Source organism: Sciurus carolinensis, chromosome 6 (assembly GCF_902686445.1).
Source record: "Sciurus carolinensis chromosome 6, mSciCar1.2, whole genome shotgun sequence".
Taxonomy (NCBI): domain Eukaryota; kingdom Metazoa; phylum Chordata; class Mammalia; order Rodentia; family Sciuridae; genus Sciurus; species Sciurus carolinensis.
In genome coordinates this window covers 33,562,704-33,586,331 of record NC_062218.1, presented here as the reverse complement: position 1 = coordinate 33,586,331, position 23,628 = coordinate 33,562,704, and the positions used below count along the sequence as shown (strand labels likewise).

Sequence of the window (23,628 nt, the reverse complement as noted above, 5' to 3'; positions counted from 1 at the left end):
ACACAGCAAAATGAATTGGACATTATTACCCTATGTACATACATGATAACATGACTGGTGTGTTCTCTATCACGTACAACCAGAAGAATGAGAAGTTGTGCTCCATTTATGTATGGTGTGTCAGAATGCATTTTACTATCATGTGTAACTGATTAGAACAAAATAAAAAAGTGAATTGTTTCAAAGACAAGTTTTCTCTCATTAGGGAACTGTGAAAACCTAATGATTTTACAAATGTCTTTTATAGAACATGTAGTAATTGTAATCTAAGTAAAAATTGTTTTTAGTTATTTTTACTATCTTAGAAAAGACTGTTCTAATAGCAGATTGTATTTTTCATATTGTTCTTCTGCAGAAAAATAATATTGTATTACACAAATTTTTTTGAATGACAGCTTTTTCCATACCCTGAAGAATGACCTTTGTAACCATTTTATGTAGGTTTGTGTACATAGTAAAGTGCTTTGTGAATTTGATTCAGTTCTCTACTACAAATGATCTTTTAATAGGCATTAAGGGCCCAAGTACTTGATTCTAGATTTATTGTAAAGAAGGGAAAGAGGTGAATTTTAAGAAATCACTTGATACTTTTGTCCATCTAGCAGCTCTTATCCACTTTCCACCTCAAATATTTGTACCACAGAATCTTTATAAATTCATTAATTACTTACCGTGTAAAAGTAGACAAGGACGAAAAGGTTAGATGATTCCTTTATTCAACTTGTGTAACCTTTTTAATACTGTGTGAATATAAATATAATGCTTGAGAGGGTGGTGGAGAGAAGGATCAGGAATGTGATTTTTCTGAAGGTAGGTAGTAGACTTATGTTTTTGTCTACTCTTTTCTTTCTTTTGATATGCTTATACATTGTCATATAAAAACTGTTTTTGACAAATTTTAATGACGTCCACTACTTTGTTTATTGTACTAAATATTTTTGTTCTTAATCTGAGAAAATTAAATTTCTTTTCAGAACAATATAAAGGGATTTGGTTAAGTTTGCAGGGAGAGTTATATTATATCATTTTGTTCCTTAGAGTTTAGAAAATAGATACGTTTCGAAGCTGCATAGTCTTTTTTATTTACTCTTTTATGTATACCTGTACTGTAGCTATCATAAGATGAGATTTCCTTTGTAAATACATATTAAATATTCACAGTTCTGACCTGGAGACTTATTGTTTTAAATGCCGGATTGTGAAAAGTCGATTTAAAGTACCATATTCCTGAGAATATTACTCTATAATATCTGACAATATCACATAAAAATGCTTTTTGTTTTTTAATTATCAAATTACACCTAAAGAGAGGTAAATTAATTAACTAATTTATTTATTTATTTTTGGTGCTAGGGATCAGACCCAGGGTTTCATACATGCAAGTGGAACCCTCTTTTAATAATCTGTGTATCTAGCCCTCAAGAGAGGTTACATTTATCAGGATTATTTTGTTCATTGAATCGCTACACACTGACACAACTGTGAAACAGGCAACCAGATCGAGACAGAGCTTGGTACTTTCCCAAGTTTTTATGTATTTTTTATGAATAGTACATTAATTTATTCAATAAATACTTTTTGAATGGTTAGTGTGTGCTAAAAAGGGCTTTTTAGGTATTAGTTTGTTTTTGTGATGCTGGGGATCAAACCCAGGGCCTTAGGCATGCCAGGCAAATGGTCTACCACTGAGCCACATTGCCAGCCTGGTTTGTTTTGTTTTTAGGATGAGGTCTTGCTGTGTTGCCTTGACTGTTCTCAAAACTCTTGGGTTCAAGATTTCCTCCTGCTTTGATTTCTTGAGTAACTAAGCCAACAAGCAGGCAGGAACCACACTGTGCTGTTTAGGTATTAGTATGACAACAAAGTGGTGAACTAAAGTGTATTTTTAAAGTAAGAAGATAAATGTTGTAGTCAGGGTTTTCTAGAGATACGGAAACAACAGTGTGTGTGTGTGTGTGTGTGTATGTATGATTATAAAAAGGGGACGTATTAGATTGACTTACTCAGCCGGAAACTGGATAGTCCCACAGTGGTCGTCAGAGTCTAGCGAGCTGGGGGATCATCTCAGTCCAAGAATCTGGAGCCTCAGAGCAAGAGGGACCAATGATGGCACCCCAACCCTGACCAAAGGCCTTTTAACTAACTCCCTGGAGAGTCACTGGTCAGAGCCTGCTTTGGAAGAGTGAAGGAACTGGAGTCTGTTTTTAGCAATAACAGCAGCTTTTGCTGCTGCTTTCTTGTTGTTCCAACTTTGTTCTTTCATTCAAGCCCCCAACCTGTTACACTGTACTTTTAGGGTGGGTCTCCACCTCCATTTGCTGTCCCACGTGCCAGTCATTCCTAGAAACACCCTCATTGAGACACCCAGAAGCCTCTTAATTTCAAGTATCCCTCAATCCTATCAAGATGACAATTCAGATTGACCATCACAAATGCCAAACAATCATATAAATAAATGTATAATTACAAACTGGTTTGATCACTGAAGGTACTAGCTCTTATGAAAGGCAGTATAGAAGTAGTCTGTAGCTGTAGTATGTTATTAATTTAGGAATAAAGAGTAGACTTCAGTCATACTGCTCAGATAAAAATCTCATTGCTCCTGGTATTTGTGTGACTTTGGGCAGTGAACTAATGTGACTAAACTTCATTTGTTAATATGGGAACAATAATAATAGTTCTTACTTTTATAGTTGATAATTGTGTTTAAAAGAGGTTATTTATATAAAAATACTTGCACAATATTGTAGGATCTCTATTTGTATTAGTAATTGTAATTTACTAATTAATTTTAATTTTGTGTCAGTGTGTATTACTTGTTTTACATTATAACATTTGAAGATGCAAAATGATATTTCATAGGATAGGTTCTCAATTCTTCTAGAGTTGAAAGCAAGTGATCCAAAGAGATATCATATAGTTGTATGACATTTTGGTAGTCTTTTCAGCATTTTTCAGATTTCAGTATGCATAACAATCACTGGAGTGCCTCCTTTGAATACAGATTTCTGTGGACCATTTTCTAGGCATACTTAACTCAGGGATTGGTATTTTTTAAATCATATGCTATATTCTTTAAGAACATAAGTTTGAAAACTGATGGTATGTAAGTGTGGTTTTGATGCACAACTAAAATAAACAGTTATTTTGTCCCATCATTTTAAAATATAACATTTTAAGGTTTGCTATTTGTTTTTGGTGTATATGCAAGGTTTTGTTATTTGTTTTGGATGTGTATGCTTACTACTAAAGTGGAAACTTCCTTAAAATCTATATGTACTTGATCTGTAATTCTCTGTCATTACCCATTATCATTTTACCCAATCCAGAAATTTGGGATTCATTCTTGATTCTACTGTCTTTCTTCCCTTTTCCAATCCATTATTGATGAAGTTTCTTGCTTTTACTTAAACTTGATTTTCTCTTCTTCCATGATCCATTCTTCAAAGTTGTGTTTATAAAACACAAAATTACTTTTGCCATTCACTTGCATAAATTTGTTCCTTAACAATTACTCATTGCCCAAAGATAGTGAAGTTTTGACATGGGTGCTTAGAATATGGCTTTATTTTCCTGTTTTGGGGGAATGTAGAATTTCTTGCTGTTCATTGAGTCAAGAAAAGTACCATGTTTTTTCATATTTCCATGTTAATGTTTGTACCACTCTTCACATTTTATTATTTGTCAAGAATAAGCTCCAGCTTTAAGCATCTCCAAATGTTTTTCTTGCTCACTCTCTTTCATAGTCTTTCTTTTAAACTATTGTTTATTGAGTACCCACCATGTGCCTGGCATTGTGCTAGAGGCTCTGGATGCAACAGACAGGTTTCCTGTCTTCACTTGTCTTACAGTCTGGTAAGGTATCATCAATATGTGGTTTTTATTTTGCTTTACTTTGCTATTTTATATTACAAAATATTGTACTAGTAATATTATTATAGTAATATTATATTGTTATTATATATTGTTTATGTCCCTCATATTTCCCCAATTAATTTTGATATCCAGGGCTGAGACCATCTCTTATATTTAATATTGTTCTTCACCCAGCAGTTGGAATAGTATATTGCACATGATGAGCACTAAAATTTATGACTGAAAAAAAAGAAATCAAAATACACATGTAGGTATGCAAATCTACTACCAGGTTAGATAATAACTGTCTTTTATAGAGTTTATTTTTTAAAACCTTATATAAGTGGCTGTGTGTAACTCATGGTAGAGCACATTCCTAGCAGATGTGAAGACCTGAGTTTGTTACCCACCTACCCCCCCAAAATATTTGTGTAATAAAATGGGTAAGGAAAATAAAAAGACCTTTGTTTTTCCCTGTATTGATAATATCAGTGTAACAATTTTCTTTTCTTTATAAACTTGGGAGAGGAATAATCTATCATGTAAAGTTTAATTTTAAGCTATTTGTATTAATGTAATTTATAATGTGTTCACAGTAGATTAAATTATAAAGTAAAGCCTCTTATTAAGACTATATCATACAACTTTTAATAACTATTCTGTTAAAATGAACCATTAATTACTTCCAACTCACTTTCTTAATTTTTAGTATTCTATATCTAGATTATTCTTTGTCTTACAACTAACAATCTATTATAACATGCTCATAATAAAACATTTTTTGTTGATAGAATTTAAAACAATTAAATAGTGAACTTACAGATGTTGTTTAATTTATCCAAAGGTACAAATAATAAACTTTCAACAGGTCCTTTTTTTCTTCCATTGATATATATCCTTTACCTCTTGAAATCATTCAAAATGAACAATACTTTGGAATCATAAAAAGGAAATTATATTTTCATGTGAACAGAAAGAGAAAAGTATAAAATGAAGTAAATACATACTCCAGAATTAATGAGGAGGGAAACAAGTCTGAACCCATGCGTCAATGGGATGACAATCTTAATACGTTACAGATCCAAAGAAGTTGCCACCCCTCTTCCTACCACTGCATGGTATGATAGGTGTAAATTCAAACCTTGATAAATCACTTGTATGTACCATGTCATAAGTGCTATGTAGTAGTATGAAGTGTGTGTCATGGGAGCACAGGGAAGGAAGCTTGTAGGTCAGAACACGTGTAGTTTGAACTGTACTTTCAAGAATTTTCCCCCAAGTTGGGTTGATCAACAAAGAACAACAAAGATAACTCAGCTAAAGGGATATAGTCCATCTTGTTGCTCATGTTGTCCTGCCTCTATCTAAATCATTTCCTTATTCTTCTAAAACAGCCCTATGAAAACATTGTTTTTATTTTACCATCACTATTTCTTCTTTGATGCCCCTTTTCTTATCTAAATCTTCTGATCTATATTATTATCCTCTTTTAAAGAACTTCTTTTAACATTTCTTGCCAGGCAGGTCTACTGGCAATACTTCTTCAGTTTTTGTTTTTGTATGTGTTTATTTCTGCTTTATTGTTGAAGGATAATTTTACAGGGTAAAGCATTCTGGGTTTGCAGTTTTTTCCACTTGACAATTAAATATTCACTACATTTTCTTCCTGTTTGCATGCTTTTTGAGGATGTCAATGTAATTCTTGCCTTTGTTTCTTGATAGATAATATGTTTTTTTCTCTGACTACTTTCAGATTTTTTCCCCCTCACCTTGGATTTACTGTGTTTTGGGAAAATGATAAAACTACGTGTAGTTTTTTTGTCATTTGTCCACTTGCTGTTCTCTGGGCTGGATCCGTGGTTTGATGCCTGACATTGATTTTGGGGAAATTGTTAGTCATTGCTGTTTCAAGTGTTGCTTCTGTTCTTTTCTTTTCCTGGTTTAATAATTATGTATATGTTACACTTTTTGTTTTGTTTTATGAACCTGGGGATTGAATCCAGGGGTGCTTTCTACCACAGAGTTACATCCCTAACCCTTTTTAAAATTTTACTTTGGACAGAGTTTTGTTAAATTGCTAATGCTGGCCTTGAATTTTTTCCTGCTTCAGCCTGCCAGGTAGCTGAGATTACAGGTGTGCCCCACGATGCTCAGTTTGTTACACTTTATGTGGTTGTCCCATAGGCTTTGTGTACTATCTTCTGCTTCACTCAGTCTTTGTTTTTCTTTTCAGTTTGGGAGCAGCTGTGTCTAGTCTACTAATGAGTCTATTAAAGACATTCTTTTATGTTACAGTATTTTTGATCTCTGCAATTTGTTTTTCTTTGTGGTGGTACCGGGGATTGAACTCAGGGCCCCATACATGCTAGGCAAGCACTCTGCCACTGAGCTATACACAGCCTTCCAGCATTTCTTTTTATTGCATTCTTAGAATTTTTATCTCTCTGCTTACATTGTCCATCTGTTCTTGCATGCTACCTGCTTTTTCCATTAGTGCCCTTATTGTATTAATCATAGTTGTTTTACATTCCTGGTCTGATATTTCCAACATCCTTGCCATATCTGGTTCTGCTTTTTGCTTGCTTGTGCTCCTCTTCAAACCATGTTTTTTGCTTTTTTAGTATGCCTCGAGTTTCTTTCCTCTTTTCTTTTTCTTTCTTTCTTCCTTTTCTTTTCTTTTCTTTTCCTTTCCTTCCTTCCTTCCTTTTCTTTCTTTTCTTTTATTTCTTTCTTTTTTTGTACTTGTATTGAATGTGGGGCCTTGTGCATACCAGGCAAGTGCTCTACCACTAGGCTATATCTCCAGCCCTTCTTAAAAAATGTATTGTAGTTTGAGGCAGGCTCACTCTAAATTGCCAATGCTGACTTCAAACTTGACATTTTCTTGATTTAGCCTGTCAAGCAGCTGAGATTACAGGTGTGCCTTGTCAGGTCTGAGTGTTTTCTGTTTTTGACATCTAGATATGATGTTTCTAGTCAAAGGAATTGCTATAAATAGGTCTTTAGTAATGCAGTGGTAAGGGGCAAGGGGAGAGTTAACATCCTGAAGTCCTGTAATTAGGTGTAAATCTTTTAGTAAAAGTTTGTACCTTTGGATTATGAACTTCATACATTTCTTAGGGGGTTTTATTGTTGTTGTTTTCTTACTTTTCCCTTTGGTGAGACAGGGTGTCTATTGTGGAATGGAGTTAGGTATTTCCTTTTTCTCACATGAAAGTCTAGAACTAACTAGAGTTAGGGATTTCCCTTCTCCCAGGTCATATGGGTTGTAATAAAACCTTGGCAGATTAAAGTCTCATTAAGCAGTTGCTCTTGAGGTCAGGTCTTAGAAGAAAACTTTGACCTATTTCAAAATGTTCATTTTCTACTCCCTCTGCTGGAAGCAAAAGAGGATTTTTCTTCAGTATTTACTCTGAGAATTGGTCAAGCTCCTAGAGTTAAAACTCTCAAAAGTGTGCCAGTCCAACTTCCAAAGCCTGGGTCCCCCTGGCATTTTTAACTGTTATCTACACTGCTGTTCCAGCAGTCCATCATACTTAGGCACTGGTTGCCACAGTGGTTTTCCCATTTTCATACTTAGGCACTGGTTGCCATAGTGGTGTTCATTCATGCATCTCTGCTTCATTTAAGGTGTAACTCTTTGTATGACTTTCTGATCTTGAGGGGTGATAGTTTGTTATGTGCTCACACTTCTTTTATGAATCCAAGAAGAGTCATTGATTTTCCAGTCTTTTAGGCTTTCTATTTGACATCCAAACTCTTTACATGTGAAAACAGGGACAGTGTCAATGTTCAGTTTTTGGTATGACAAATCTCATAATCAGAAACATAACCCAGTTAAACTGATTTACTTGCAGTTGTCATTGAGTGATAGATTTTCTTGCTGATTCCCACCATTATATTTATATTTAAAAGATATGAAGTTTGGCACAGTGGTGCTCACCTGTAATCCCAGTGACTCAGGAGGCTGAGGCAGGAGGATCTCAAGGTCAAAGCCAGCCTCAGCAACAGTGAGGCACTAAGCAACTCAGGTGCTAAGCAACCCTGTCTCTAAATAAAATACAAAATAGGGCTGGGAATGTGGTTCAGTGGTTGAGTGCCCCTAAGTTTAATCCCTGGTATTCCACCGCCCCCAAACAAAAAGGCATGAGTGATTTAAAAGGTTATTGCTACTACAGTTGGTTGAGAGGAAACTTTTTTTTGTATATGAATGATTCTACATGATGATTACACCAGAATATGTACATACAAATTACAAAGGGGTTAAATTTTGGCATCCGTATAAGGAAAAAAATGTTTTATTACTCTATCCAAAAATGGAATAGACTTTCCCAGAAAGTTTTGACTTTTATTAGAGATATTTTATCATAATCTAGAAGGCCTTCAGGATGCTATCATTGGGATGGATTCTTTCCCTATTAAATTTTATAACTCTTGAAATTAATGATTATTAGAATTCAGGAAATGCTAGTTTGAAGCAACATCTCCTCAGCCTTTGTGCCTGTGGATAAGGATAAGAGATGTACTTACCAATGTCTGCTGGTGGAGGAAATGATTTTTCTCTGGCTTTTACAAAGGTAATCTCAACTATAGTAATTGCCTTTAGTCATTCATGTCTCTGTGCAGTAAGCACAGATAATATTTAAGACATAATTGCATATCAGATTTATGTAGTATTTTACTATAATAAATTATTATACATATTCAGCTCTTCTGATTTCTCAGAATATTTCATGGGAAATTTTAAGGAAGGAAGATAAGGTGACAAAAGTTAATCTGGCAGAGGCTTGCAGACTGGGTTAAATGAAGGGAGACATTTAATCTCTGGGGATTCATTTTGCCACTTTTGCCGTAATTTATCTGTGAGATAGAAGAGAAATTGAATTGTGATAAAAAGAAGGAATCAAGTCAGAGAATTTGGAAAGGGGTGAATAACTCTTTGGAAAACTGAAGATGGAATATCAGGAAGAGAAAAGAAAACCTCAAAGATAACTTTTAAGGTGAAGTTTTCCCATAGTTAGAAAAGGTCTTAAAGGACATTATCCACTTAGAGTTTACAACTGCCTTTTTTCACATTAAGGCCACTATTGAGAAACTGGGTCAGTGATTAACTGTAAAACTGTTTTTGGACAGTTATTGATAGAGATAATAAGTGGAAATATAGTTAAAAACTTGTTTTATGATTTTGGTCAGTCTGTAGCCCTTAAAAAATCATATTAATGGTTTTAATGAAAAAGAGCTCATGAGTATGTGAAGCTTTGTATTGAGAAATAGAGATAATGGGAGACACTAAAACTTACTTAGGTCCATGTTGTCTGTTATGCTATATGTCCCCCATTCTTCATACATTGCTTTCATAATTTTTTTTCTTATCTTTCTGTCCTCTTGCTACTTTGCTTCATAGGTCTACTGGAAGGGGTAATAAGCAATATTTTGTAGAATTAGTGTATAATCAGACATGCAGTTACTGCTCAATAAATACTAGTTAGGCTTCTTTCCTCTAGAGTACTTTTAGCAGTAACCACCTGGTCTTTCTTAAAACTAATTTATTCACATATATTTATTCTTTAACATAGAAAAGTAATTTTTGAAAGCCTAGTATGTGGTAGAGACTACTAGGCCCTTGGGATATAGTTGTAAACAAAATGTTGTTCTTACCCTCATGGAACTTAAAACCCTTAATAGATCTTGGTTAACGTTATAAATTCTCACCTAGTTTCTAATTGTCTCATTTTTGTTTATGTTATACGGGTTCACCTACTTTTCTACTTTCTTATTTTGGAGTGAAAACATTGGAAATTATAGGGCTAAGCAGGCATACACAGATAATACTCTACTGTATACTCCCATTCACACAAAATAATGAGAGTTTAGGTAAGAAGAACAGCACATTTTTAAAAATCATACACCATGAACTATTTGTTTTCATTCTAGGGATGCAAGCAAGGGTGGTTCAATATACACAAGTCAATAAACATAATAAAGCACCTTAATAGAATCAATGATGAAAATCATCTTTGATGGGATTCACCATCTTTTCATGATAAAAGTCCTGAATAAATTTGGTTTAGAAGAAACATATTTCAACATGATAAAGACTATATATGACAAACCATAGCCAACATCACATTAAATGAGGAAACACTTAAAATATTTCCTGTAAGATCAGGAAAAGACAAGGGTGTCCACTCTCAACACCTTCATTCAGTATAGTACTAGATATTTTAGCCAGAAAAAATAGAAAGAGAAAGAATAGAAGGTATACAAATAGGAAAGAAGTCATGTTATTCCTGTTTGCCACTAATTCTATACATAGAAAATCCTAAAGATTACACGAAAAGATTTTTAGAACTCATAAGCAAATTCAGTAGAGTAGCAGGATATCCACATACAAAAATCATTTCTTTTCTATATACCAGTAATGAAATTTCTGAGAATGAAATCTGGAAAGTAATCTCATTCACAATAGCCATCTAATAAATAAAGAATAAAAATAACCAATACCCAGGAATAAACCTAACTAAGGATGTGAAAGAACTCTACAGTGAAAATGACAAAATGCTGAAGAAACTAAAAGGTAGAAAGTTAACTTCCCTTCGTCATGCATTGGGCAAATCAATATTGTTAAAATGGCCATATTGTGTACATGTACAATTATAATGCACTAATGAAAATATAGAAAAATAAACAAAATGTCCATATTCCACAAAGCAGTCTGCAGATTCAGTGCAATCCCCATTAGCATGCCAGAAACATCCTTTACAGAACTCCAAATAAAATCCTAAAATTCATATTGAATCACAACAGACTCTGAATATGAATAAATAGTGCAATCCTGAGCAAAAAATGTTGATGGCATCACAATATCTGATTTCAAAATATACTACAGAACCATAGTAGCAAAAACAAAAGCATTGACCAAAAAAATAGGCATGTAAACCAGTGGAGCAGAATAGATGATCCAGACATGAACTCACACATCTTTAGCCATTGATTTTTGATAAAGGTACCAAAAACATTTGTTGGAGAAAAGAAAGCCCTCAGCAAATGGTGCTGGGAAAACTGTATATACAAATGTAGACAACTGAAGCTAAACCCCTTTTCACCCTGTACAAAAATCAACTCAAAATGGATCAAAGCCCTAATGTGAGACCTGAAACTTTGAAACTTTAAAATATTGGCCCAGATATTGGTTAGGACTCTACTAACTCAGGTAACAAAACCAAGAATTAATAAATGGGATTATGTCATATTGAAAAGCTTATAGCTAAGGAAACAGCAAAGTAAAGAGAAAAACCTATAGAATGGGAGAAAATCTTTGCCAACTACTTATGTGATAGAGGTTTAATATCCAGAATATATAAAGAACTCAAAAAACTTAACACAGAAAACAAGAAATCTTACATGAAAATGATCCCACAATATGTATAATCAGAAAAATGAGAGATTACACTCTATGTATGATCTATCAAAATGTATAAATGTATTGTCATGTACAACTAATTAGAACAAATAAAATAAGAAATTTTAAAAAACCAAGAAATCCAATTAAAAAATGGGCAGATAAATACTTCAAAAAAGAAGTAAAAATGGCCGGAAAATATGTGAAAAACAAAAAAACAAACAAAAAAAAATACCTTTAGCTTTCAGGGAAATACAAGTCAAAACTACATTGAGGGACTGGGGCTGTAGCTTAGTGGCAGAGAACTTCCCTAGCACATGTGAGGCACTGGGTTCAATCCTTAACCCTGCATACAAAATAAACAAAGGCAAGCTGTTAAAAAAAATATCCACCCTTTAAAATAAAAACAAAACTGCATTGGGATTCCATCTCATCCCAGTTAGAATGGCTGTTACCAAAAAATAAATTTCTGTTGAGGATGTGGAGAAGAAGGAACTCTGATACACCTTCATAGGAATGTAAATTGGTGTAGCTACTATGGAAAACAGCATGGAAATTCCTCAAAGAATTAAAAACAGAACTATATAACTTCTGGGTATATATCTGTAGGTAACGAAGTTAGCATATAGAAGAAACATCTGCATAACCATGTTTATTGTGGCATTTTTTACAAAAGCAAAAGTATGGGATCTGCCCAGATGCCCGTTGACAGATGAATGTAATAAACAAAATATGATAGATATATACACATTGGATTATTATTCACCCATAAAAAGGAACAAAATCTTGTCATTTGCAGGAAAATGGATAGAACTGGATGTCATCATTAAATGAAATACATCAGTCAGATACAGAAAGACAAGTATTACATGTTTTTTCTCATATGTGGAAACTTAAAAAAAAAAAAAAGCCCTGAAAGTAGAGAAGGGACTATTAGGAACAGAAAAGGGGAAGGGAGGGGAGGACAAGAAGATAGAAGATAGGATGGACATGATCAATACATGCATGATATATGAATGTATTGGGAATGTTAACAGTGAAATCCGTTAATTTGTACAATTAATACATATCAATTTTAAAAAAAGTAAAGGGTAGGTAAGTGGTGAAATAGTGGATAAAAAATTGAGAGTTCTTAGAAGTAACCACATGGTATTGGGGAATGCATTCTAATACACTTAGAACAGCGTCATAGCTGGTTACCATGTTTGGCATCAGTAAATGTGTATGGATGTTTATACACTCTTGTATGACTTAAAAAATGAGTTTAGTTAGGACTATGTTTGAGATTTTATTTAATAACAATTTTAGATAGAATTAAGTATGTCATTGTTTTATTTAAGCAAAATAAATTCTAACTGCCTATTAAATAATGATTTTGTGCCACTCACACTAGATAAGAGAGGGTCATAATTTCTTAATATTTATGGAATATTTTATGGTTAGACTCTGGAATATCTAGTGTAATCATTAATATATCTGTGAAATAATTATTTTCTCCTTTAAAAATGAGAAAACCTTGGATTATAAAAGTAGTACATTAAAATTGTCCCATAATAAAAATTTATTAATTTAAACAAACATGAACTAAGCATTTGCTTGGTCTGACCATGTAACTTTCACATGATTGATCCATAAATATAGTTCTTGCTAAACAAAAACTTTGAATTATAGTTACTATTTATTGAGTAGCTGTTACAGGTTAGGCACTAAGTCACATCTTACATTTTTCTGTAGTGTTTTTAAGGGAGGCATGCATTTTTAATGCTATAGATATGAGAAAGTGGATACCTGTGGAGCTAAGTGACTTAGCTGAGACCATGTGGTTTGCAAATGAAGAAACTAGATTTAAATGCAGTGCTTTTTCATTCCAAAGTTCTTGTTCTTTCTGTTACTCCCAGATAGCATCTGTATGCCAGCAGTTTTTTGTTATTAGTTTGCTGTATTTGAACTCAAATTTATTTAAAAATACATTTCTATTGTATATATTTATGGATAAAGGTTAACAATATAATTCCAAGTTATAATGTACAGCATGTGGAAGCCATATTAAAATTAAATGTTTATACACATGTGTGTATGTGTGTGTGTGTGTGTGTGAATAAGTATACACAAGTACATACACACAGAGACTTGAGCAGGAAATGAATGTACAAATGAATGAATATGGTTTAATTATTATAGTTTTAGCCTGACACCTTTCTGTATTTCTGTATCTCTGTATATATGCATAAATATTATTAAAAACAAAAAAGTTATTTACTTTGGGTGTTGCTTGTGTAGGTTGAGTATTCCTAATCTGAAAATCCAAGATACTCCAAAATCTGAAATTTTTGAGCATCATTACACTACAGGTGGAATATTACACATCTGACTTCGTGATATGTCCTTGTCAACATACAGGTGCATTAAAAATGTGTGAAATTATCTTCAGGCTATGGGAATAAGGTATATATGAAACATAAGTGAATTTCATATTTACACTTGTATCCCATCCCCAAGATATCTCTTTATGTGTGTGCAGATATTTCATTCCCCTCCTCCAAAATATGAAAATCAAAGCACTTCTGGTACCAAGCATTTTGAATAAGGAATTCTCAACCTGTAATGTTTATGGATATGGGAAGAGCTTTCTCGTTATAATGCCAACTTTCTGTTGAGCTATTATTAACATAAAATAAACTGCACATTTTTTGTTTATATTTAAGTATGCATTTGATACGTAAATACACCATGTAAACACTGTCTCTAAACAAAGTAAAGAATATTTTCATCCCCTTCTCTAAAACCTTCAACCTGTTTAAAATTGATTACTGATCACCCAGCAACCACTATCTGATTTCTATCATCGTAGGTTGATTTTGCCTGTATTTGAAACACATGTAAATGAAATGATAGTAGACTATGTACCCTTTTTGTCTGACTTCTTTCTTTTGACATTTTTGGAGATTGATTCATATTGTATCAGTATTTTTTTCTTATTGACTAGTATTTTGATATGTATGTGCACTGTACAGGGTCTCAGTGAGTTGCTTAGTGTCTTGCTTTTGCTGAGCCTGGCTTTGAACTCACGATCCACCTGCCTCTGCCGCAGGAATTACTGGCATGCACCACCACACCTGGCCATGTTTAATTGTTTTTAGTAAAAAGAGCCTTTGTCTTTCAGAGGTACTCGTTGAAATATTTATGAATGGAATTACAAAATGTCTGGGATTTGCTTCAGAGTAATCCAGTAGTGACAGTAGGAGAGTGGATGAGAATGTTGAAGACACAAGACTGGCCATGAGCTGATGGGTTGACACTGAGAAAATGGTACCTGCTTGTTGGTTCATGTTACTGTCAAAAACAGAGGGGCTTGTTCACTGAACCCACTGAGAACGAGATCAAAATCTGCTCAGATATATGAGAAAAAATAATAATAAAGAAGTTTCAGCTGCTCTTAGGGAAGGCAACAAATGTTTCAAAACCAGTTTGAGCCAGAGTGTTTCTGGAGAAGCTAGCGTGCTGGAGAAGTACTAGTCCACACTTCTGTTACTGGACATTTCTGTTTTTTCCTGTTTGGGGCTATTATGAATAAAGCTATGTTCTTGTACAAGTGTATTTTTGAACATATATTTCTGATAATGAAATTGCTGGGTCATAATGTAGATAACCTGTATGTTGCCAACAGCTCTCTACAGTGTTTGTAATATTTTATACACATTCAGTAGTGCAGAAAACTTCTAGTTGCTCCACATCCTCTCCAGGTTTTGGTGGTGTTTGCATTTTTGATATTAATCATTTGTATAGGTATCTAGTGGTACATCAGTGGCTTTAATTTTACATTTCCCACTACATTTTCCATTAATTTTTATTAATGATGTTAGGTATATTTTCTAATCTTACATACTGGACACACATTTATCTTCTTTTGTATTTATGTCTTTTCTGTTCAAATCTATTAACCATTTTTAACTGGGTTACCATTGTAATATTGATTTATAGAATAAATGTATTCTTTATTAAAATCTTACCAGATATATGTACTGCAAATAGTTTCCTCCCAATTTTGTGGATTGTATTCTCTTTCTTTCTTTCCTTTTTTATTTTTGTTTTGTACTAGGGTTTGAATCCAGGGATACTCTACCACTAAACTACATCCCCAGTCTATTTATTTATTTATTTTAATTTTTGAGACAAGGTCACACTAAGTTGCTGAGGCTAACCTTGAACACTTTTGATCTTCTTTCCTCAACCTTCTGAGTTGCTGGAATTACAGGCATGTGCCACTGCTCCTGGCTTAGATTCATTTTCTTAATAGTTTTAAATAGCAAAATAATTTCACTTTGATTATACCAAATATAGACATTCCTTGATTTTTGCTGAGATTATGTCCTGATAAACTGTCCTAAGATGAAAATATCATATATCAATGTGCGCTTAAGTCTGGAGTAGCTACTCAGTAGTAGCATTCTTGCCTACCATGCACACAACCTAGGTTTGATACCTAAGAAAAGAAAGAATAAAGAAAAACAACAAAAGAAAGAACACTAAAAGAAAGGAAAAGAACAATAACAGCAACAACAAAGCATTTAATACATCTAACTTACCGAACATTATAGCTTAGCAATGTAATACTCTATGGAGAATGAGTATTTATTCTCTTTGATTGGGTAACTGACTAGAAACAGTGGCTCCCCATTAGTGCTGCCCAGCATTGTTATCATATTATGTATCACTAGCCCAGAAAAAGATTAAAATTTGAAGTGTGGTTTCTACTGAATATGTGTAACTTTCACATCATCATAAAGTTGAACCGTTGAAAGTTGACAACTCCTGGGTAGAAGGACAGGAATCACATGCAAGATAATTTAAATCAATTGTGTTTAGCTCTACCATTCCAGATAAGAAGTTCCTGGCTATTTACAGTTGACTGCAGTTATTTCATTACCTCCAGAGAAATTAATCAGCAACACACATAGGATTTATGAACTACATGATAAGAGGAAAAGGACCACCATAATTCTCAAAGTTCTATTGTATTTTACTTCATTTGAGTGACTGGTCCTCTTAGCCAACTACCCACAAATCTTTTCATTTTCCCTTTTCTCCCTCATGCAACCATAGGTTTCTAAATTTAAAGGCTTCAGAGACTATCATCCTAGTAGATCATCTCCCTTAGGCTTTATGCTTCTCATATAGTAGTATTATCAGCAGACAGTTTTGTAGATGGTAAATTGGAAACTAGAAGTGCATTATGAGAAATAAAGATAGCCAAATCTCTGCTTAAATTTCTTTTTGCTACTCTACCATCTATTTTTCCTATACCCCATATAAAAATCTCACTGATCTTAGCTTCATCACTTTCTGATACAAGTTTTGACTATTTAGCATAAGGATTTGCAAATTACAGCTCTTTAACTATGTCTGTTTTGTTAAAAGACTGCAATGGACACCGTTTTCATATCCCTACAAAATTTATACTTGAAATCCTAACCCCCAATGTGTTGGTATTAAGAGGTTGAGCCTTTTGGAGATAATTAGATTATGAGAGTGGAATTTTTATGAATAGGAGTAATGCCTTTATAAAAATTTGGGACCCTTGAGAGTTCTCTCACCCTCTTTTTCTCCACTATGAGCACTTGGAAAAATTGATAAGTCTGCAACTTAGAAGATGACACTCATCAGGACTTTACTTGCCTGATTCCCTGATCTTAGACTTGAAGATTCTAAAACTGAGAAATTAATTTTGGTTGTTTTTAAGACATACAGTCTCTGGTACTTTATAGCAGCTAGAACTAATAGCTACATTCATTCATGTGTTTTTTACCCTTGCTTTCTTGGTGCAACAGCAGACAAGTAGTTGTAGCAGAGACCTTATGACCTGCATTATCTGAAATATTTTTTACAGAAAATGTTTCCCATCTCAGGATTTAACAAGTAAAAGAAAAATGAGACATTTTTCATTTTGTTACTAGGAGAACTTTAACCTGCTATTTCAAATTGAAGTTCCTCATGGCAACTTTGTAGCAAAGGAATGTTAGATAGTATTTCACACATCTGAAATGTACTTAATAACGTTTTAAATTGGTTTGGGAAGTAACATAGCTTTTGGGGGGAAACATGTTCTATCTTTCAGAAACTTATGAAGAAGCTTTGAAATCCATAATTTGGGTTCTTAGTAATTGAGTACATAAAGGAGAGAAGTCGAGGAAAGCACACCGGTTGTTTCCTTTTGATTTGTGTTGACAATTATAACATCTTAATTTGGCAAACTTTTGACTGGATGTTAGATTATCAAGACTCATCAGTTTTGAAATAGTGTGCATAGGTTATATGTTGTTGTCAGTTGTCAGTTTTCTTTGTTTTATGTGATATATGTTAAAGAGAGATTTGTCTTGTTCATTGCTGTATTCTTAGCACCTATAGTAGTACCTTGTCATAGAGGCATTCAGTGAATACTTACTAAATGAATGAACTCAGATATAATATTTTATTTTTATAACAAATTTATGGTTTTATAAAAGGATCTGTGATAAATTTGTATCTAGAAAATAGGCAGTAATTGAAAGTCTACAAACCTTTGTGAGGAATATATCTCATCTTAACTTTTAGTCCTGTGTGATCTTTAGATAGGAGTAACTATATTGTCACTTTAGTAAAAGGTTTTGTTAGGTGCCTGACAGTCTTATGTTAAATTGATTTGAAATGTTTAGGTAGTTGCACTCTGTCTTTAATGATTCTTTTTTTTCTTTCTTTCTTTTTTTGTTGGTAACAGGGATTGAACCCAGGAGTGCTTAACCGCTGAACCACATCCCCGGTCCTTTTTTATTTTTTGAGACAGGGTCTTGTTAAGTTGCTTAGGACCTTGCTAAGTTGCTAAGACTAGATTTGAAGTTGTTATCCTCCTGCCTCAGCCTCCTAAGGCACTGGGATTACAGGCATGCACCACCATGCCCTGCTGTTTAATGATTCTTAATCTTGCCTTTGCAGATTACCATAAGTCTTTATCTTGCATTGTTATAAAATTTTATCAGCTTCTCAAAATATAGTTAAATTATTTAACACCATTGGCTTACTTATAATTTTTTTCCCATAATCTTTCCAGATGAAATTTATATGAAAATGGTATTACAAAATACTAACATTGACCTATTCATGATCCTTTATGATTGTTTTTAATGGAATCTGTTCTCATTCAGTGGTAGACTTTAATTCTACTTCCTGCTTCTTAACATACCTGGTAATTTTCAGATGACTGCTAAACATTATAAAGTTAGTCTTTAAGATTTTTTTTCTTGTTGTTCTTACAGATCTTAAGCTTTGGTCTTAAACACTGTTTATAGTTATTTGGAAACAGTTGAATGTATCATGTCTTGCTTTTAAGATTTGGTAGAAGAGATCAAAGAAATATCAAGTCTAATTGTTCTCCACTACTGAGTCAAATCTTTTCAAAATACTCATTTAATGCCCCATGAGGTTTTCAATCTGTCTGTAAGGAAGAGTTATTATTTCTTGATCTATGTGATTACTCAGTGTTCCTACCTTTTAAATTTTTTGAGTTATTCTTTCCCTAACCTTGGGTAATTTCTTCACACATCAGTGATCATTACTCTACTGAATACCCACAGGGTTCCTTGCTAGATCGCCAAAGTTTTCTTTATGAATGGTGCTTTCCTCCAGTAATTCTTGGTCTTAAACTCTTAGCTCTGTCTCATCAACTCAGAGAGTTTGGGAAGGTTTTTCTTCCCAGTGCTAGGACCTGGAAACTCTTAAGGCAGTGAGTGGATATAGTGATAGAGCACACATTTTTTGGAGATCATTGTTTTCAACTGCATGATGGCTAGTGTCTTTTGATTGATTCAAACAGAACAGCATATTTGGTTCCTGCTTCCCTGTTGAGATTTATGATTTTGTGGTTGCATAATTCCAGACAATGTACAGAATTGGACATTATGTAAGAGCTGAGTAGAAATGTGAAGGTAACTGATGTCATTCATATGGTATTTGAAGTCTTCTAAATGTATTTATTTTGAACAAACTTTGTGAAGTTTTGGTACTGCTTGTCTTGATGTTGATGAGGAAAATATTCTTAAAATTATGTTAAATTGTCTTTTTTTTTTCTAGAACCTTCTGATAACTTAAGGGAGATTCTCCAAAATGTGGCCAAGTTACAAGGAGTATCAAATATGAGAAAGCTAGGCCATCTGAATAACTTTACTAAGGTAAGTAACTTGAATCTTTATTACCTTCTAAAATTCTTTGTTCTTTACCATCCTTACCATTAGATGTTTCCTAGTCATCATTAAACAGTTCTTATATATTCACTTAATGTTAGTATTTTTCTCCATCTCTTCTCATGGTTTTTTTTTTTCATGTTTTTTTGTTTTTTGTTTTGAGATGGGATTTCACTATATCACTTAGCTTGATGTTGAGCTCCAGGGCTCAAGTGATCTCCTACTTCAGGCTCCTGAGTAGCTGGGACTCTAGGATGTCATTTATTTTTAATTTCTAAAATGTATTTTAATAACAAAATACACCACACCTGGATGTCATGTATTTTTAAATTTTAAAATATAGTTTAATAATAAAAATGTATGCATGGGGTAAAAAATATGATTTGGAAGACAAAAAACTACTAAGTTCACTATCCATTCCCCACCTCCACCCTGCACCCAGTGTTGGGGGTTGCAGGGACACTTTACCATTGAGATACACTCCCCAGCCCTTTTAATTTGTTTATTTTGAGACAAGATCTTTATGAGTTGCTCATGAGACAAGATCTTTATGAGTTGCTCGGGCTGGCCTCAAATTTGTGATGCTGATTCTCCTGCCTCAGCCTCCCAAGTAGCTGGGATTATAGGTGTGCACCCCTTACCCAGCTCCCTTATCCCTTTCATTTTCTCTTTCCCTTTCTTCATCATTCCCTGTCCCATTTGTCTTTCTTCCCTGATTCCTCCCTCCTTTCTCAGTTTCCTTTCTCTTTACCTTCATCGTTGTACCACTGTGTTTTGTTTGTTTGCTTTGCAGTGCTGGGGATTCAACCAGGATCTTGCACATGTTAGGCAAACAATCTACCACTGAGCCACAACCCAACCCTGAACCACTGTAGAGAATAGTGATTTCTGTAATAAAGGCACTACACATTTGTGTATTTTGTACTTTTTTTTTAACCATATCTTTTAAAAAATAATTTTCACATTTTACTTTGGCTGTGATGCCAGTTTATAGCAGCATTTTTATTTGCAATCTTAAATCATCTATGGATTTAACAACCAGATAGCCAAACTTATTAGTATTTGTTAACACTGAAAGTAAAAGAGATTTATACCATGAGATGGGATCAGAGGGACTGTCCCATTAATAACTTTAGACTTGATTAAAATTTATTTGGGCTGCTTAATGATGTAATAGGAAAAGTGTGAGCATTAGATCAAATACATGGAGACTTGAAGCCTACCTCTGACTAACTTGCAAGGCAAATTATGGAATGATTTCTTTACTTAGAGGTAATGTTTTGTCCTCAGAGTCAAGGTCTCTGTGTAGTTCTGTGTAGTGCCTGGCATGCAGGATATCCTTCATAACAGTGTATTTCAACCTGCAGTTCATTTTTTGTTTTGTTTTGTACTTTTTGCCACTTTTCTTGTTTTTTTTCCTTAGTGAACTCTAAGAAGGTTAATCTGTTTAATAGTTTGAGTTGCAGATTAATAAGCTATTAAAGTAAATCAGGGTTATCTTCAGTGTCAGTACTATTGATATTTGGGTAAGTTGTCTTTACATTGTGGGGTGCTTAGCAGTATCCCTGGTCTGGTATCCTACTAGCATACACACTCTATATCAGTAGTCCCTTCCCCAACACATACATACCAGTTGTGGTAAACAAAACGTCTCTAGATGTTGCCAAATGTTCCCTAGGGGACAGAATTGTCCCTGGTTAAGAATCATGCTGTAAATAAACATCTGTAGATTTATTATAAAAATTATTCACAGATTTAGCACAAAACATTTATTGAATTTAATTATCATATCTGAATTCCATTTTGTTAGAGACCTAGGTTTATAAATATTTTTTCTATGATTTCTTTATTCTAATTAGTTATGTGTGACAGCAGAATGCATTTCAATTCATTATACATAAATGGAGCACAACTTCTTATTTCTCTAGCTGTACACAATGCAGAGTCACACCATTGGTTTATAACTATTTATTGAGTTGTCATTCCTATAAACTTAGTTTCTCAAACACAAGAAATATGTTGTACTTTACTCATATTACTCTCTACCCCAAAGCTTGTCACCTAATAGGTGTTTAATTACATTAGTTTGAGAAGACTCTACACTTTAAATATGAGCTTTTGTTTTCACTATTCTTTGTTTTGTTATTAAGTAGAACCCTGGCTGTTGGGGTTAAGTTACTGTAGACCAGTGATGCTAAAATATTTTGTAGGGCGAACTTCATTTCTACAACCTCCTTTTAAGGTATAAGGAGAGGCAGCTAGTGATGTGATCCTTTAACCATGTGAATGTCACATACCATGCTTGCTTTCTGACATCATTTCACTAGATAAAGTACTGTGTATAGCACACTGATGATGACTATAATCTTAGGATTGTGTTTTTAAAACTGGACAAACATGCTCATAATCTAAAAACCTAATTTTTAAAAATTAAAATATTTCATCCCTTTTATATTATAAAAGTTGTCTTTTCCTATTTTCATGGTAAAAGCTCCACAGGAATCTTTATTTTGCCTATTTTTAAAGTGAAATAGAAGCTAAACATAAAAAAGTGCTACAGCAGAATTTACAGTACAAAAAATGAAAGTTCTCTTTCACATCACATCTTTTCCTATCCTTCTCCTCACTCCAAAAAATGCTATTTTCCAAAAGTAAATATTAGTAGGTACTTATCCTTTTCTGTTATAAATAAATATAAATAGGGATGAATAATTATTAATTTAATAATTTTAATATGTGCAATCATACTGTTTTTTGTTTGGCTTATTCTGTTGCTTATTTTAGGGAACTATTCATTTCATTTTTGGAGCAATATTAGTAAAATTGGAAAAACACTAAAAACTACCCTTATTATACTTTTTAAAAGTTGGTCATTTTAATAAGTACCATAGAAAAATATCTGTTACCTAGAAATGATTTACAATTTAACTTTTTCACAATATAATATTGTTGAGATAACCTCTTTTGAATATTTTAGTGTTTGTGTAATAGCATCATGTAGATTAACAATAACAAAAACAAATTCATTCCCTGATGATGGGTATGGATTTTCTTTTTTATTATTATTATTATTTTATTTTGGCAAACCAGTGATGTCCTATCAAAACCTTTACCCCATTTTAGTTTATTTTCTTGTGGTGGTAGAGATCAAACGCACAGCCTTGTTACCTAGTCGGCAAGTGCCCTACCACAGAGACATATTCTTGACCTTTTGCTCTATTTAAAAATAATATTTTCACAATAGTATTTGTTTTGCTTATATAAAAATAATTAAATTTAAAATGCTATCTTTATAAAATAATTGTGAATTTCTGATGATATTGAATGCTTAACTTTCTTCACAAGTAACAAATTCAGTAAACCTAATTCATCTTAGGTGGAGTAAAATGAAGTTATTTCCCAATATAATCAGGAAGACCAAATGTTTGGTCCCAGTTTCAAGCAGAAGAACCCAGGAATTGGAAAAGCATCCATTATATTCTCATTTGTTTTTTATTTGTTTGTTTTGTGGTGGTGGGGATTTATTGTGGGACCTTGCACATACTAGACAAGTGCTCTACCATTAAGCCGTACCACAAGTGTCATCGATTGTATTGTCTTTTCATTTCTCAGTTCTGCTTTTTTATTGACTTAGTTATCAGATAAGTTCTTTCCATATGACTAAGATACATCATCTTTACAATTTCCAGTCTTAAAAAGAAGAGAGTAGCCCTCTCATAGCATCTTGTACATGAACTCTGATCCTATAACCGATTTAAAAACCACATGACATGGTGAGTGCTTGCCCTAGTAAGAATGTGATACATAACAATTTAGCATTTCATGTGCCAATTGTGATGCTAATTCTTATATGTGGTAAGGTCTTTAACAATATCTAAATGTAGTCAATTATTTATTCTTAGTATATAATAAAAATCTATGTGATAGGGTAGGCAGTTATATTTTAATGACATATTAATACAGGAGACAATTACCAATAATGGCTAAGACAGTAGTGAAGAAACTGCTAATGGTTGGAGATTAATTATGAATTTAGTCAGTTGTAGAGGCAGGATGAGATGCTCATTGTTTAAACTTTCCAACTCTGTGTTCTGCCATTTCTTTACATTGAGAAAAACAGCTAGGGTTTGATTGATACTTTAGGGCTTGGTTATGTAA

At 33.4% G+C, this 23,628-nt stretch overlaps 1 protein-coding gene across 1 annotated transcript in view; it reads left to right on the top strand.

Moving 5' to 3' along the window:
- The window catches only part of Rictor (RPTOR independent companion of MTOR complex 2), a 126,080-nt gene that overhangs the window by 35,548 nt on the left and 66,904 nt on the right, over positions 1-23,628 (top strand). The window contains 1 exon segment of the mRNA XM_053743412.1: positions 19,361-19,458. Coding sequence (XP_053599387.1) covers positions 19,361-19,458 — 98 coding nt within the window.